This window comes from Mus musculus, chromosome 8, assembly GCF_000001635.26.
Source record: "Mus musculus strain C57BL/6J chromosome 8, GRCm38.p6 C57BL/6J".
NCBI classification, from domain to species: Eukaryota; Metazoa; Chordata; class Mammalia; order Rodentia; family Muridae; genus Mus; species Mus musculus.
This window is the reverse complement of record NC_000074.6, coordinates 94,805,321-94,819,817: the sequence shown is the minus strand read 5'-3', so window position 1 is coordinate 94,819,817 and position 14,497 is coordinate 94,805,321. Positions and strand designations below refer to the sequence as shown.

General features: G+C 49.2%; 1 protein-coding gene across 2 annotated transcripts; it reads right to left on the bottom strand.

The window, feature by feature from the left end:
• Window positions 1-7,779: 7,779 nt before the first annotated feature.
• Window positions 7,780-10,438, bottom strand: Ccl17 (chemokine (C-C motif) ligand 17). 2 transcript variants are annotated; one of them, XM_006530782.4, is made up of 4 exons: window positions 9,580-10,438; window positions 9,247-9,446; window positions 8,515-8,632; window positions 7,780-8,058 (listed from the first exon to the last, which is right to left on the bottom strand). In XM_006530782.4, exons 2-4 carry the CDS (start codon window positions 9,344-9,346, stop codon window positions 7,965-7,967), a joined length of 312 nt encoding a protein of 103 aa, XP_006530845.1. In that variant the 5' UTR covers window positions 9,347-9,446; window positions 9,580-10,438; the 3' UTR covers window positions 7,780-7,964. The 2 variants fall into 2 exon arrangements, with proteins under 2 accessions (XP_006530845.1, NP_035462.2); NM_011332.3 differs by lacking the exon at window positions 9,580-10,438 and having other exon boundaries at window positions 7,782-8,058; window positions 9,247-9,365.
• Window positions 10,439-14,497: the final 4,059 nt, after the last annotated feature.

Here is a 14,497-nt window from a genome sequence, read left to right as displayed (position 1 = left end):
GACAAAAATCAGAATCTTCTGGAGTGGTCTAGGGTAGCAGTGTTTCACGAGGCTTTCCCAGATGATTCTAAAGTGCATTCTGTATTAGAGAAGACTTTTCTCACACAGCAGAAAGCAAGGTAAAAAGCATCCCAGCCAGGTATTGCAGTGCGCCTGCAACTCCAGCACTCTAGAGGCCGAGGCAGGAAGATTGAAAGTTTAAAGCTAGCCTGGGCCAAAGTTCTAGGTCAGGCTAGACTACATAATGAGACTATGTTGAAAACCAAAAATCCCAAGCAGATATATTTGAAGAGCAAGAACCTAGGGTGTGGCGGGACAGTGGTGGTGCATGTCTTTAATCCCAGCACTTGGGAGGCAGAGGCAGGCGGATATCTGAGTTCGAAGACAGCCTGGTCTACAAAGTGAGTTCCAGGACAGCTAGGGCTGTACAGAGAAGCCCTGTCTTGAAAAAGATCCTACAGTGCAATCAGGTAGCCCTTAAGAGAGTGGAGCAAGTTATAGGGCCACATCATCTGGCTTAGAGCAGTAGAGGTGATCTATAGTTGAGGATGTGGAAGAGCTAAAGTGTCAGAAGGATGTGTGTGCGTGCCCCCATGCATGCATGTGCACAGGAGAGAGATGGGGGTGGCGGTGAAAGGAATATTATAAATATCTAATGGATACATGCATATATATATAACTTGAGTACATGTGACAAAGATGTTCCAGAAAACTGGTGAACACTCCGGGACAGAATATGTTCTGGAATAGAGATGAGATGGGGAAGCAGGCTTTCAGGGTAGAGGGATAGTTGGTTGGTTAGTTTGAGACTGGGTCTCATACAGTAGCCTAGGCTAGCCTAGAACTCACCTTGTAGCTTAGAAGGTAGTCTTCCTGCTTCAGCCTCCTGAGTGCTGACATGAAGGTAAGGCACCACATCCACTAGCAAGACTGTTGATTTCCAACCCAAGGCCTCCTCACACATGCTCAGCACACTTAACCACTGAGCTACAGTCCCAGCCCACTGGTGAGTCATTCTTTAACGTATTTTATCATTGATTGATATGCCTTACACATACATGTATTTTGTATCTTAGGATACTTTATTTGTAAAACAAGGGAACATAAACCCCGAGGCTTAGGAAAACAAAGTCCCAAACCTCCTGACAAGGATCTTCAGAGACTGATTCCATATGTGGAACAGCACAGCAGCTACATAAATAGTCTCCATAGCATGTAAACACTAGCAGGCAGGAGGCAAAGGCAGGACGGAGGGTCCAAAGCCATGCTGGGCTATAGCAAGATGCTACCTGCAAGAAGAAAGTTAAGAAAGAAAGCATAGCAGTACTACGGAGAATGTAGCACAGAGCCGATGAATACCGACCACACAGAACCCTTACCTTTTCATTTATTTTCTGTGTGAGTGCTTGTGGTTGTCACAATTTGTAGGAGGTCGTCAGAGGACAGCTTGGAGTTGTTTTCCTCCTTTCGTGTGTGTGTGTGTGTGTGTGTGTGTGTGTGTGTGTGTGTGTGTGTGTGTGTGCGTGCGTGCCAAGATCAAACTTAGGGAGTTAGGCTTAGTGGCAAGGACCTTTCCCCACTGTGCTTGCCATCTCACTGGCCTGGGGCATAATTTTTGCTAAAAAGTGCACAAATGTATAAGATACAATGACACGGACGGGAGCACGACAGGAAGTGGTCACAGCGTGGAGACGTGATGAGGACGCTTACCAGCAGGCTCACCAAAGAACGAAGAACAGTTTGGGTTGTTGAGAATGTCACAAGGAAGAAGGAAGAACTGGGTCCCGAAATGGACTTGGAACAGAATAGATTCATCCCAAATTGAATGTATTAGATCATCATATGAAGTGATTCTCACTACTTACATACATATGTACGTATGTACATGCATACATACATATAAGCACTTAACACTTTATGAGTCACCTACAAAAGTTTTTGAGATTTATGTGTTTGGGTGTTTTGTCAGCATCTATATATGTGTACCATATGTGCACAAAAGATCAAAATAAAAGGTGGTGATATTTCACACTGAAAATAGTTTGATTCGGAACAATTTATAGTTCCTGGAGTCCTGCACACAGTGTACTGTGCATTGTCTAGGAGGCCTTGTCAATTCTCAACCCTTAAAGGAGTAGTGTTCATGTATGTAATCCTAGTAATTAGGAGACGTGTAGGACTGAGTTCAGAGTGACCCTGGACTTCACAGGAGACTCTACTACCTCAAAAACTACCACCACCAAACCTCCCATGGGACACTGAAAATGGGTGAAATAAAACAGAGGCCACAGAAAAGCACTGCTTACAGGCTCATACCTGATGGCTCGCTCAGTCTTATACAACTTAAGACCTCCTGCCTAAGGGTGGCACTGCCCACAGTGGGCTGGGCCCTCCCGCATCAATCACTAACCAAAAAACCCATAGACCTGCCTGCAGGCTAATCTGATGGAGGCATTTTCTCAATTGAGCTTCCTCAGATAACATTCGCTTGTGTCAAGTTGACAAAACAACCAATCAATACAGGTAGGATGCCCACGTTATGTCAACGGGACCACAAGGCTACACAGGGTTTCTGTAAGGGTGGTGTGTGAGGCAGAAAGCAGCTACTTAACCGGGTCCACCCTCAATGGGTCTGTGGAGGGCCAAGTTCACTGTTGCTGGGGAGATGTGAGGGAAGGGAAGGTAATGTATGAGAGCCCACAGCCAAGCTGTGGCAGAGACTGGAGGCAGGAGAGAGAAGGGCATGTTGAGGGAATATGGCAAGGAAAAAGGAGCCACTTACCTGAGTCTGGCTGAAGGCTGCCCAGCTGAGAGTCCAGAATTTCAGCAGGGCTAACAAACCTTGCCCAAGATTGCCTACATAGAGACATGCTTCCTCTCAATGGAGATAATGCAAATAAAGATGTTAAAATAGCAGGGAGAGATGGTTCAGTGGTTAAGAACACAGACTGCTCTTCCAGAGGTCCTGAGTTCAATTCCCAGCAACCACATGGTGGCTCACAACCATCTGTAATGGGATCCAATGCCCTCTTCTTGTGTGTCTGAAGACAGCAACACTGTACTTACATATATAAAATAAATCTTTAAAAAAAAATAGCAGGGAGTCAAGCTGAAGGCCTGAGTGTATGTGACCTTTAAACTCGAAGGTCCTTACGGATTCACAACTGGGAAAGGGCTAGCTTCTTTGAGAATCTCAAAAACATGTTGAGATTTTTGTTGTTGTTGTAGTCAAAACATGTCTTAACTCCCTTGTGACCTAGGCTAATAAGGATTGAATTTAATCCTTGGGGCCTATGGCTTTATCCATACTCCTTTCCAAGGCACCCTAGAAACCACCTTATGATCTCATTTAAAAATGTTCCTAGTTGAACATGGTCATGCCTGTCTTTAATCCAGTATGCTGTGTGAGTGTTTCGTCTGCATAGATGTCTGTGTACCATGTGTATGCCTGGTACCTTTGGAGGCCCAAAGAAGACAGCTGTGAGTGGCCACATGGGTGCTGGGAATCAAACTGGGGTCCTGTGGAAGAGTAGCAAGTGCTCCCAGCCACCAAGCCACTTCTTAGTTAATACCAAATCTGCTTCATACTGACTTGTCCTGAAAGTTTTTTGGTTGGAAAGTTAAGGTCTTTGGAAAAGTCTCAGAGCCTGAGGGTGGCACATGCCTTTAGTCTCAACTCTTGAGGCAGAAAGGCAGAGGCAGGAGGCAGGAGGCAGGAGGCAGGAGGCAGGAGGCAGGAGGCAGGAGGCAGGAGGCAGGAGGCAGGAGGCAGGAGGCAGGAGGGAGGCAGCAGTCAGATCTCAAGTGTTCCAGGCCAGCCTGGTCCACAGAGTAAGTTCCAGGACAGCCAGAGCTACACAGAAAAATCCTGTCTTGAAAAACAAAAAGAAATGAGCTCTTATAAATATCATTGGTCATTGTGTTTTTATCGAAGCAATAGAAACATGACCATGACAAAGGGTTTCTCAGTATGTTTCCCAGCCTGCTCTTGGGTGCAAGCAATCCTCCTGCCTCTGTCTGCTGAGTGGCTGGAACTACAGGTATGTACCACTGCCCCTGACTTTACACTGTCATTTTTTGTTTCGTTTTGGAGTTAGGCTCTCCCACACTCTAGGTTAGCCTCAGATGCACCGTGTAACAGACGATGGCTCTGGCCTCCACCTCCCAGGTGTGCTGAGGTTTGCTCTGTTGCTGTATTGTAATGCTAAGTTCTATATCCCAAGGTCTAGTTGCCTCAAAATGAGTGAATTCTCACATATGCCAGCTTTTGTTTGCAAACCTTCTTCCTTCGTTTAAAACTGTTGGTTAAATAAAGATGCCTACAGCTTGTAGCTGGGCAGAAGAGTGGTAGGCAGGGCTTTGGTCTTGGGGTCTGAGGAGAGACCACAAGGGTAAGGAGAATGGGGAAGAAGGCAACATGGAGTCGGTAGATCATGAGGGCGTGGCCATGAGGGATGGTCAGTTGGAGTAGGAACGGTCCAAGCAGAACACAGCAAATGATCTCTCAGGATTTTGACAGGAGAAGTAGACAAAATAGCATAGAGAGTTAATATCTGCCCTGTTCTAGTGCTTTAAGGAGTATTATAAATATTTTATTTAGGCACTAAATGATCTCAGATGGGGTAGAAACACCCAATTAATGCTTACTGCAACACAGACAGGCCCATGAATTAAAAGCATAAACCAGCATGCCTAGCTTATAACGATTTTTAAAAACTCACAAAAGTTGGATCACAGAGATACAAACACCACTTGGTATTTGTGGCCTTGTGATAAGTGGATGAGAAACAGTTACAGGCGAAGGAAATAGAAGCCAGTGGACTTCTCGCCCAGTGCTTTTAGCGTTTGCCCAAGCTCCTGGTGTTGGTGGCTCTTCTAGTCCTTGTAACCCACCCACCCCCACCCCTATCTTGCTAACTCTGGTAGTGTATTGGGTTATTTTCTGACCTCTGCTCCCCCAGGGGACCATCTGACCAGCTACAGACATCCCTGTTTAAGGTCTTCCACAGCTCCAATCAGTTAGGACCAGAGTATGTGCAGCTATCATCAATTTTGGACATCTATTACTGTGCCATCACGCCCCCTGGTGGGGTATTGAAGAACTGCCCAATTTCAATTTCCACTTTTTTTTTTAATTGGATATTTTCTTTATTTACATTTCAAATGTTATCCCCTTTTCCAGTCCCCCCCTGAAACTCCCTATTCCATCCTCCCTTCCCCTGCTTCTATAAGGGTTTTCCTCCACCCACCCACCCACCCACTCCCACTTCCCTGCCCTTAGTTCCCCTACACTGGGGGCATCTATCGAGCCTTCATAGGCCCAAGGGCCTCTCCTCCCATTGATGCTTGACAAGGCCATCCTCTGCTACATATGCAGCTGGAACCATGATTGCTTAGTCCCTGGGAGCTCTTGGGGGACTGGGTGGTTGATATTGTTGTTCTCCCTATGGGGTTGCAATCCCCTTTATCTCCTTCAGTTCTTTCTCTAACTCCTCTCTTGGGGACCCCGTGCTCAGTCCAGTGGTTAGCTGTGAGCATCTGTCTCTGTATTTGTAAGGCTCTGGCAGGGCCTCTCAGTAGACAGTCATATCAGGCTCCTTCAATTTCCACATCTTAAAGGGTGTTTCAGTGTTAGGGATCCTCTGAAAATTTATTTCCCTGTAGGTGGTGTTCCTTTAGGAATTCATCCAGCCATGTTGACAAAATATATTATCAAATGTCCACTATATAAATAATTCATTTACTGAGTTAGCTGACCCAAGTTATCAGAGACTGTAAAATAATTGGGGGAATCTAAGCCTCCCTAAGTGACAGGTGACATTTGGCCAAGATTAGGCATGTGTATGTCGGGCTTGGAGTGACTTACAGAAATAGGAAGACCATGGAAGTTCTTGTGGGCGTGGTGGTGTTTTGCATGGAGCAACGAAGGGAAACTGTATTTCAGAAGTGGACAGGGGAGGCGCTTTCAAGACAGAAGAACCAACAGATGCCTTGCATCCCTCTCCACTGTCCATCCCCTTCCCCGTCCCCATTTCTACCCCTCTCTCATTAAGCACGAGAGTCTTCAAGCCACAGTTCCTTAAGGTGCCTCCAGGAATGTGGGGGCTGTCACCACACACACCTTGCACCCTCCTCTTCCTCCTCCTCCTGGCATTTTGTTGCCAGTTGTGGCCCCACACTTTCTCTGTCCAGTGGCCTTGAAATAACCCCTTTACTCTCTCCAGGGCCCACAGGACACCTCTCATGGGTCTCTGCGGCCCTGCTTATCTGAGTTTACCCAACAGATGTCTCTGGAAGGCTTTCTCTGGTAGAGCAAAAAGTGGTGGTGCACGCCTTTAATTCCAGCACTCGGGAGGCAGAGGCAAGCGGATTTCTGAGTTCGAGGCCAGCCTGGCCTACAGAGTGAGTTCCAGGACAGCCAGGGCTATACAGAGAAACCCTGTCTCAAAAAAAAAAAAAAAAAAAAAAAAAAAATACTCCGAGGGCACCTTTCTTCTGGAACACAGGATGCAAGCCTCCAGTAGGGGCTCCCCTTTGCCTCCCCCCTCCCGCCAACCATCCTTTCTCTCTCTAGTCACTGGATTCAGAGGCTTCCCCCCCCCCCCCCCACACACACAAAGACTCTGTAGAAGGAGCCTTGGGACTCAGAATCTTAAGTAGTTGTTGGAGGGACACTCCTGGTGCTCAAGGGAGAGAAGTCTATTGCAGTAGAAGGAACCCTGGGTCCACAGAGAAGCCACTTCAGGGCCACCAGCCTCCTGATTGTTAATGTGGTGTTCTTGGTTCTACCCTATTCGGACACTTAGCATTCGTTCTTCAAGGCAAAAACTGGCCACAAGGTGGCAGCAATAGGTTAAAAAAACAAACCAACAAAAAACCCTCTCAGATAACTCGCTGTTGCAGCCCAGACAGACTGGGAAAAGGAAGACCCTTGCTTGTGCCACAACCTGTCCTAGAAAGAGAGGCATGCTGACTGAGCATGGTTGACCTGGAATACGAGACCTTAGCAGTCCAGCCCCAGCTCTGAGCTAGGCTTGGACACAGGGCTTTCTAGACCCCTGTACCATTCCTTCAGCGGCTCACGGAAGTCCCAGAGTGCTCATAGAGTCCTCTGTAGAATGGCAGAGCCAGGTCTGCAAGCACACATAGGCATAGTTTAGTGAACCACCAGCATCAGAGCCCAGTGGAAAGGTAGCCAGCCCCCAAGAGCCTGGGAAGAAACCCCAGGGCCTGTGCGGTCGGCATCAACAGTGCCCCATGTGCAGAGGGGACAGAGGAGGAATCGTGAGCCTGGAGCTGGGGGCAGAACAGATTGCAGTGGGGGGGGGGGGGGGGGACTCAGAAATGAAGGAGGAGAGACAGGGCCTCCAGGAAGGCAGACACACTCAGAAGGGTCTGGACATGTGGCAGAGTCCAGCGCAGGTTGGATGACTTCAGCTTCATGTGGGACAATAATAGGGGCTGGTCTTGGGGTGATTGGGACACTTGGGGTACAGAGAAGACAGGCCCTCCTTGGGATTCCTTTGGACACTTTCCATGGGGTACAGAGGGAGGGGGACACTTGTGAGGGACCTGCTAGGCTCCTTCACCACTTCTGCTCTGCCCTGCCCTTGACCACGTCTCTCCAGTTCCACCTCTCATTTGTATGGGGCCATGTGTCCCTCTCAGCCTCAGTTAACCTGGGCAGAGCAGGCGCAGCTGTCCTGTGAGGACTCTCCCTGTGTGATCAGCTAGAATGGAAGGCGTTCTGCACTGTGGGGACAGAACGTACTGACCCAGTCTGAGGGAGGAAGGCTTTATTCCGTTGCTTTTTTTTGTGTTCGCCTGTAGTGCATAAGAGTCCATAAAAAAGGGAACAGGGACTTCTGCTCTGTGGCTGCTCTTGGGCTCTGCTGGTCACAGGCCGTTTTATGTTGAAACCATGGACAGCAGCCCTGGCGTCTCCAAATGCCTCAGCGGGAAGGTCATGGCCTTGGGTTTTTCACCAATCTGATGGCCTTCTTCACATGTTTGTCTTTGGGGTCTGCACAGATGAGCTTGCCCTGGACAGTCAGAAACCTATGTAGGAGAAAGCAGTGAGTAAGAGCCCAGGAAGGCCTTCAGGGTTTGGCCACCAGCCACATCTGCATTGACCTGAACACTGAGCAGTAGGACTTCATGCCTAGCCTCCTCTCTCCTCAGAGCACCTTGAGCCTGAGAGAAAGAGCCTCAGGCTGTGTGTTAGTCTCTACTCAGCTCAGACCCAGAGTGAGAGGTGACAGTATTACTGCCTACTGGCTCTGTTACCTGGGATGTCCTATCCATCTTGGAAACTCAGTTTCACCATACATAAAGAGGTTGGACCCCCTCAGCTGTGTGGGGTACAAGAGTATCCCTGGGTTCCCAAAACTGCCTTTAGGGGAATCAGGCTTGTCCTCTCTTCCTTCTTTCCCAGTGGCCTTCCTGGGCACTCCAAGGCCCACCCACTTCCCACTCTGGGTTCTAGGCAGAGGAGTGGGACAGAGGGATACTCACACGATGGCATCCCTGGAACACTCCACTGAGGTCTTATACCAGCTCACCAACTTCCTGATAGGAATGGCCCCTTTGAAGTAATCCAGGCAGCACTCTCGGCCTACATTGGTGGCTCGAGCTGGAAGAGCAATAGGAAGCAGGTGTCCTGAGAGTCAGGCCATGTGCCTGAGGACCCATGGAATGTTCCGATGTATGCCTGTGTGAGCCTGTGGGTGGGGACTGCATGTACTTTGTATTCTGTTTGTTCTTGGTGTGTGTGTGTGCTCTCCTGTGTCTGCAAGTTTGCATATTCATCTGTGTGTGTCTGCATATGCAGCTGTCTGAATCTAGGAACCTCATTTCAACTTCCCGTTCTAAACTAAATATAAAAATCTTTTCATACATTCTTGGAACCAATGCTCCGTTGTTATGTTGTTCCCTGATGATACATGAAGCCCATTAATGAAACAAATGGTAGCGATTCTGAGAATCGTTCGTTCTGCATCATGAGCCCACAATCAAGGCCACTATGTCCTAACATCTCAGAATAAGGTATGTGTCCAGGTCAGGCACCTGACATCATCCCAGCATCCTCAGAACCATTATCCTCCCTCCAGTGCTCCTGTGGCCACCCCCTGGTGACCCCTGTTAAGAACAGACAGGGTATAAGTCACACAGCTTGTGTCTCTGCCTTGGTCTCTGTGTGGGTGAATGGTTCCCATCTGCCCTATCCTGTCTGTGCCCGGCTCTTACCAGCTCTGGCATGCTGCAGAAAAGTCCCCAGAAGCAGAGCAGCCAGGAGCAGCATCTGAAGTGACCTCATGGTACCAAAAGCTGAGGTGAAGGTCTTCATGGGTCCTTCTGCCTGTCTTGGTGCCCAGCATTGAGGTGACCTATTTAACCTCTCTGGAGGTTATCCCACGCTTCCTGTCCCCTCCTATAATCCTTCCAGACTAGAGAAATTCAAAGAATTTGAGATAACTTAGTAGAAGCCCAGCTTGGGAATGTTTGTGGCTTTCCAGAGAATGGTCACTCGACTCGGGACAGGGGAGGGGGTCTGTGTCTGGGGTAAGGGCAATGACTTACTTCTCTTTTCAAAGGGAACATTTCTTGGTTCCTCTATTAGCAGGATCCAAGGCCTCAGCCTCAACTCATCTCATCCCTTGTCCTAGTACTGGTGAACTTCCTTTGTGCCTGGTACCCTGTGGAGGCAGGGTAGGGGACCAAACAGAGATCATAGGGACTATGCCAGTCAGGGCTCTGGGGTCCAGAAGGTCCACAGGAGGGTGAGCAGGTTACAGGGATGTTCAGTAGAAGAGGCCTAGTCCCACCCTATTTTGGGGAACCCAGAGGTTCAGCTGAAGCTGAGCCTGTCTTCCTGTCCTTCCCCAGGCTGGCCCTTACCCCAGGAGGCTAAGCTGAGAGGGGCTTTAATCACGGTGTATCTGCATGTGTGCTTTAGTGGGTTGGAAAGCTCAGCTCCCAGAAATAGAGCACCACCTCGTTTCTGTTATGAGCAGAATGAATGGTGTGTGTGTGTGTGGGGGGGGCGATGCTCACCTCTATAGGAGCTGCATGCCAGAGGCTGCCCTAGAAGCCCATAGAGCATCCCCAGGCCTTAAGCAGACTGTTAAGAAATCTGTGTGAATTTTCAGCATACCCAGACTGTTAACAACAGTGCCCAGAAAAGAGTTTCAGGACAAGTCACTATTAAGCAAAGCCAGGGTTTACTGAGAAAAAGAACCGGCATCCCAGCTACTGGGGAGGCTGATGTAGGAAGGTTCCAAGTTTGAGGCCAGCCTGAGCTACCGGGGTTCACAGGTGCTGGTGAGACGCTATCACAATAAAGGGAAATGTCACTGCTTTGCAGTGTGACCCAGAGTGTCTCACAGATAAGGCATGTGCCGCCGTGTGTTTTACTCTTTAAAATTTTAATTTATTAACATTTATTTATTACATTTGTGTGCATAGGTGTTTTGCACTCATGTGCTAGCAGACACTCTACAACCTGAGCCACACCCCAGCTCCTCCTGCCATTTTGTTAGAACTTTTGGCTCTCAGTCAGCAAGAAACACAGACCCAGGCTGAGGGGGCCCCTTACCCTTCTCATATCTCCATTTTCCTTCAATCCTGCCCTACGGCCACAGCATCACTAAATTTGCTCATTCTCCCAGACTAAGAGGTCTTCCCAGGCCAAAGCCGTCCATTCTCTAAATACCTGTCCCGAGGTGTGCAGTACTGTGGCAGGCAGGTGCTAAGGCTTTGAATCTGACACTTGAGTTCTGGGCCTGGCTTCTCCTTGCCCCTAAGTGACCAGAGGCAGTTTCACCCTCCCTCACCCCCTCTCATGCTGTCAGGTCTGGCTCCATATTCATCATTGAACTGCCATTAAAATTTCACTAGAAGGTGATGATGGTAAAAGCCAGGTGGTGGTAGCACACGCCTTTAGACTCAATACTTGGGAGGCAGAGGCAGGTGGAGCTCTGTGAGTTTGAACCTGTTATGTTGCCCTTTTGCCCAGGCTACTCTCAAAATCCTGGGTTCAAGAAATCCTAGCCGGGCGGTGGTGGTGCACGCCTTTAATCCCAGCACTTGGGAGACAGAGGAAGTTTTTTCTGAGTTTTTCTGAGTTCGAGGCCAGTCTGGTCTACAGAGTGAGTTCCGGGACAGCTGGGGTTACATAGAGAAACCCTGTCTCAGGGGTGAGGGTGGGGGAGTGAGGGTAAGAACAGCAGCCGTTATCTGTTGAGACCAGTCTCCTGGGAACAGTGCTCAGAGTATAAACCCATCAGTCCCAGGGACACTCCTGAGATCAAGAGGAGAAAGTCCAGGCATCCTCTCTGCCCTGCAGGATGCTGACTATTTCAGGTCCTGAGGCCTGGGCTTTCCCCTACTTTGTCCAAACTTCCCTGTGGTCAGGGTCCTATGCCATTGTTTTACTGTGTGACCTAGGGCATCTCACAAATGTTCTCTGGGTGTCAATTTCATCCCCTGTAGGGGGAAGTCCACATAGTTCCCAGGAGCCTACTAAGATGGTAGAACTGGCAAAGGTAGGATCTTCCTTTGGCCATCCATCCTTCCTAGTGATTCTCTGCTTCCCTTGGAGTCCCGTGGCTGCCTGACTCTCTGCCCTCCCCTACAGCCACAGCTGAGGAGGGCCTTTGCCTTCAGCTTGTCTGGCTGCACCCCTGTTCCCTACAGCCACAGCTGAGGAGGGCCTTTGCCTTCAGCTTGTCTGGCTGCACCCCTGTTCCCTACAGCCACAGCTGAGGAGGGCCTTTGCCTTCAGCTTGTCTGGCTGCACCCCTCCCTGTTCCCCTGGCTTCCAGTGCTTCAGACAGGATGCAGGGGAGGCTGACTGTCCTTGTGACCATAGAGATTATATATGTCTAGCAGTGTCCCAGTTAAAACTGGTCTGGTCTGGTCTGAGAACTAGGTAGGAGATTGTAACCTGGAGACCGGAGCCTCACGCTTGAGGAAGAGGTGGCTGTCTGCTGATCCGCATCTTATGGGTATCTCTTAACCTCACTGCACCCCTGCTCTCCCTGGACTCCCATCCTCACCCCTGCACCCTCTTCCCAGTGGCTCCTGTGGCAGAGGCCAGCACATGCTGCTCTGGGCTGGAGCACAGTCACGGATGATTATGCTGCAATCAACAACTCTGTTGCCAGGGACACGGCCTGAGTACGGCTTTGGAAACTCCCCACATGGGTTTCAAGGCCTCTGTTTGACTGCACACTGAGATATTTTCTCCAGAAAAAGGTCCAAATCCCCCGTCCTTCTAGGGAAGCAGCCAGCAGCAGGAACAGAGTCTCTGAACAGTTACCTCTTGACTTGAGGGGGGCAGGACAGCCGTTGCTTCAGGTCCTGGCAGCCCATCGCCTACTCTTGGGGAGGTTCCCCAGGAAGTGGGGAAGGAGCTACAGGTGAGATAGACACTGTGGAGGGCTGTCTAAGAGGATGTGACAATTCGATGATAGTCTTTGCAGGTAGAATTCCTACCCAGAGAGGCAGGGAGGGCCATTCATATACCCATGACAGAGGTACAGAAGGAGCACACACACACACATACACACACACACAGAGAGAGAGAGAGAGAGAGAGAGAGAGAGAGGGAGAGGGAGAGGGAGAGGGAGAGGGAGAGAGAGAGAGAGAAAGAAGCTGGGAGGCGAGCATGAACTCTGAGGGAATCAGACCAGTCACTAGGTCAGAACTGCCCATAGCTGGTGAATACAGACGAGAAGAGGTGAATACAGGGCCAGGCTACAGTTGAACGCTGTTGTGGAAGCAACATGAAGGGGCATTTGTGAGGGGTTTTCCTCCCCAAGGGATTATCCACAGCATATCTGCTCCATTATCCCAGCAATGAAGTGGATTCCCTGGGGACCTTCCAAATGATGAATGTCCTAGCATCTTCGGGCATGGCATGCTCAGATCCCTCTAACTCAAGGCAGCCAGACTCATGACCTATGCTCTGGCTTCCTCTCCTGCCCCCACCTCTGAAGTCCTGTCTCAACAGAGTCCTTAGGGCAAAGCCATCTAGACTCTAGCTGCTAGAGGCATTGAGACCCCTCCCTGTTTTGACCAGAAGGAGCTGGACCAGTGGAATTCTGGGTCTTTTATCCTGAGAGGTCCCTGATTCTATTCAAGTCTCTTCCTAGGAATGGATTTTAAGGTTTGGGATAGACTTGGGATGCCCTAGGTCACAGAGCAGGTAACTGGGACTGGAAGCTCTTCATTGCCTTCAATGGTTTGGGACATTTGTCACATAGCTGGAGCTAAAGGTAGCACAGAAATGTCATCCCAGGGCCTTGTCCAGGGAGTCCTCTTTTTTAACACCCAGCAATCTTTTCCCATACTTCCCCTCCCCAATACCCTCAATCCAGTCACACACACCCCTGTACTTCCCCAGCCTCAGCCCTTCCTGCTGATACACCTCCTCCTACTGCTCAGCTTTCAGTTCACGGACACCCAGGGCTGTTCCTCTTGCTCAAAGCCTTTGCATCCATCTCTCCCACTCCCTTACACTCTAGACTACTTCAGATCACAGCTGGGACTCCTTTGATGCCCACCCTACTGTGTTCAGAGGTCACCGAGTGACCTCTTCACACTTTACTTTTCTTCACATTGCATTGTGTGTTGTGTCGCACTCAAAGACTGTGGAATCCACACAAACAGGAAAGACCCAGTCACACCCAGAGAACACTGCGTGTGCTCAACTAAATGCACCTGCTAATGAATGGTGTACACGCGGCTGGCTGGCTGGCTGGCTGGGTGAATGGTTGGCAGGTGGGTCAGTGAGTGGATGGGTGGATATGTGGATGAATGGGTGTGTGGGTGGATGGGTGAGATGATTGATGCACACATGTGCACATGCATGGCCACTTACCAGTTTCTGAGCTGTCTAGAACTCACAACCCTCTAGCCTTGGCTTCCAAAGTGCTGGCAATGGAAGGATGCTACACCATGCCAATTTTTTTTTTTTTAAGATTTGTTTATTTATTTTATGTATGTGAGTACACTGTAGCTGTGGTTGTGAGCCTTCACGTGGTTGTTGGAAATTGAATTTTTAGGATCTCTGTTCACTCTGGTCAACCCCGCTTGCTTCAGCCAACCCCATTTGTTCTAGTCAGCCCTACTTGCTCTGGTCAACTCTGCTCGCTCAGTCCCTGCTTGCTCTGGCCCAAAGATTTATTTATTATTATACATAAGTACACTGTAGCTGACTTCAGACACACCAGAAGAGGGCATCAGATCTCATTACGGGTGGTTGGGAGCCACCACGTGGTGGCTAGGATTTGAACTCAGGACCTTCAGAAGAGCATTCAGTGCTCTTACCCACTGAGCCATCTCACCAGCCCTCACTATGTCCAGTTTAACAAATTTATTATTATTATTATTATTATTATTATTATTACACATAGTTTCACTAATGTAGCCCAGGTGGCCTTGGAGTCACAATCCTCCTGCCTCTGCTTTCTGAATATTGGGATCCTAGGTGTGA

What these genes read in the sequence shown, in the direction of transcription:
- Ccl17 (XM_006530782.4), bottom strand. Translation starts at nt 9,346, where the DNA reads ATGAAGACCTTCACCTCAGCTTTTGGTACCATGAGGTCACTTCAGATG. An exon ending in TCTGCAGCATGCCAGAGCTG is followed by an intron (nt 8,633 to 9,246) that starts GTAAGAGCCGGG and finishes TTGCTCTTCCAG; the next exon opens with CTCGAGCCACCAATGTAGGC. An exon ending in TGTTCCAGGGATGCCATCGT is followed by an intron (nt 8,059 to 8,514) that starts GTGAGTATCCCT and finishes TCTCCTACATAG; the next exon opens with GTTTCTGACTGTCCAGGGCA.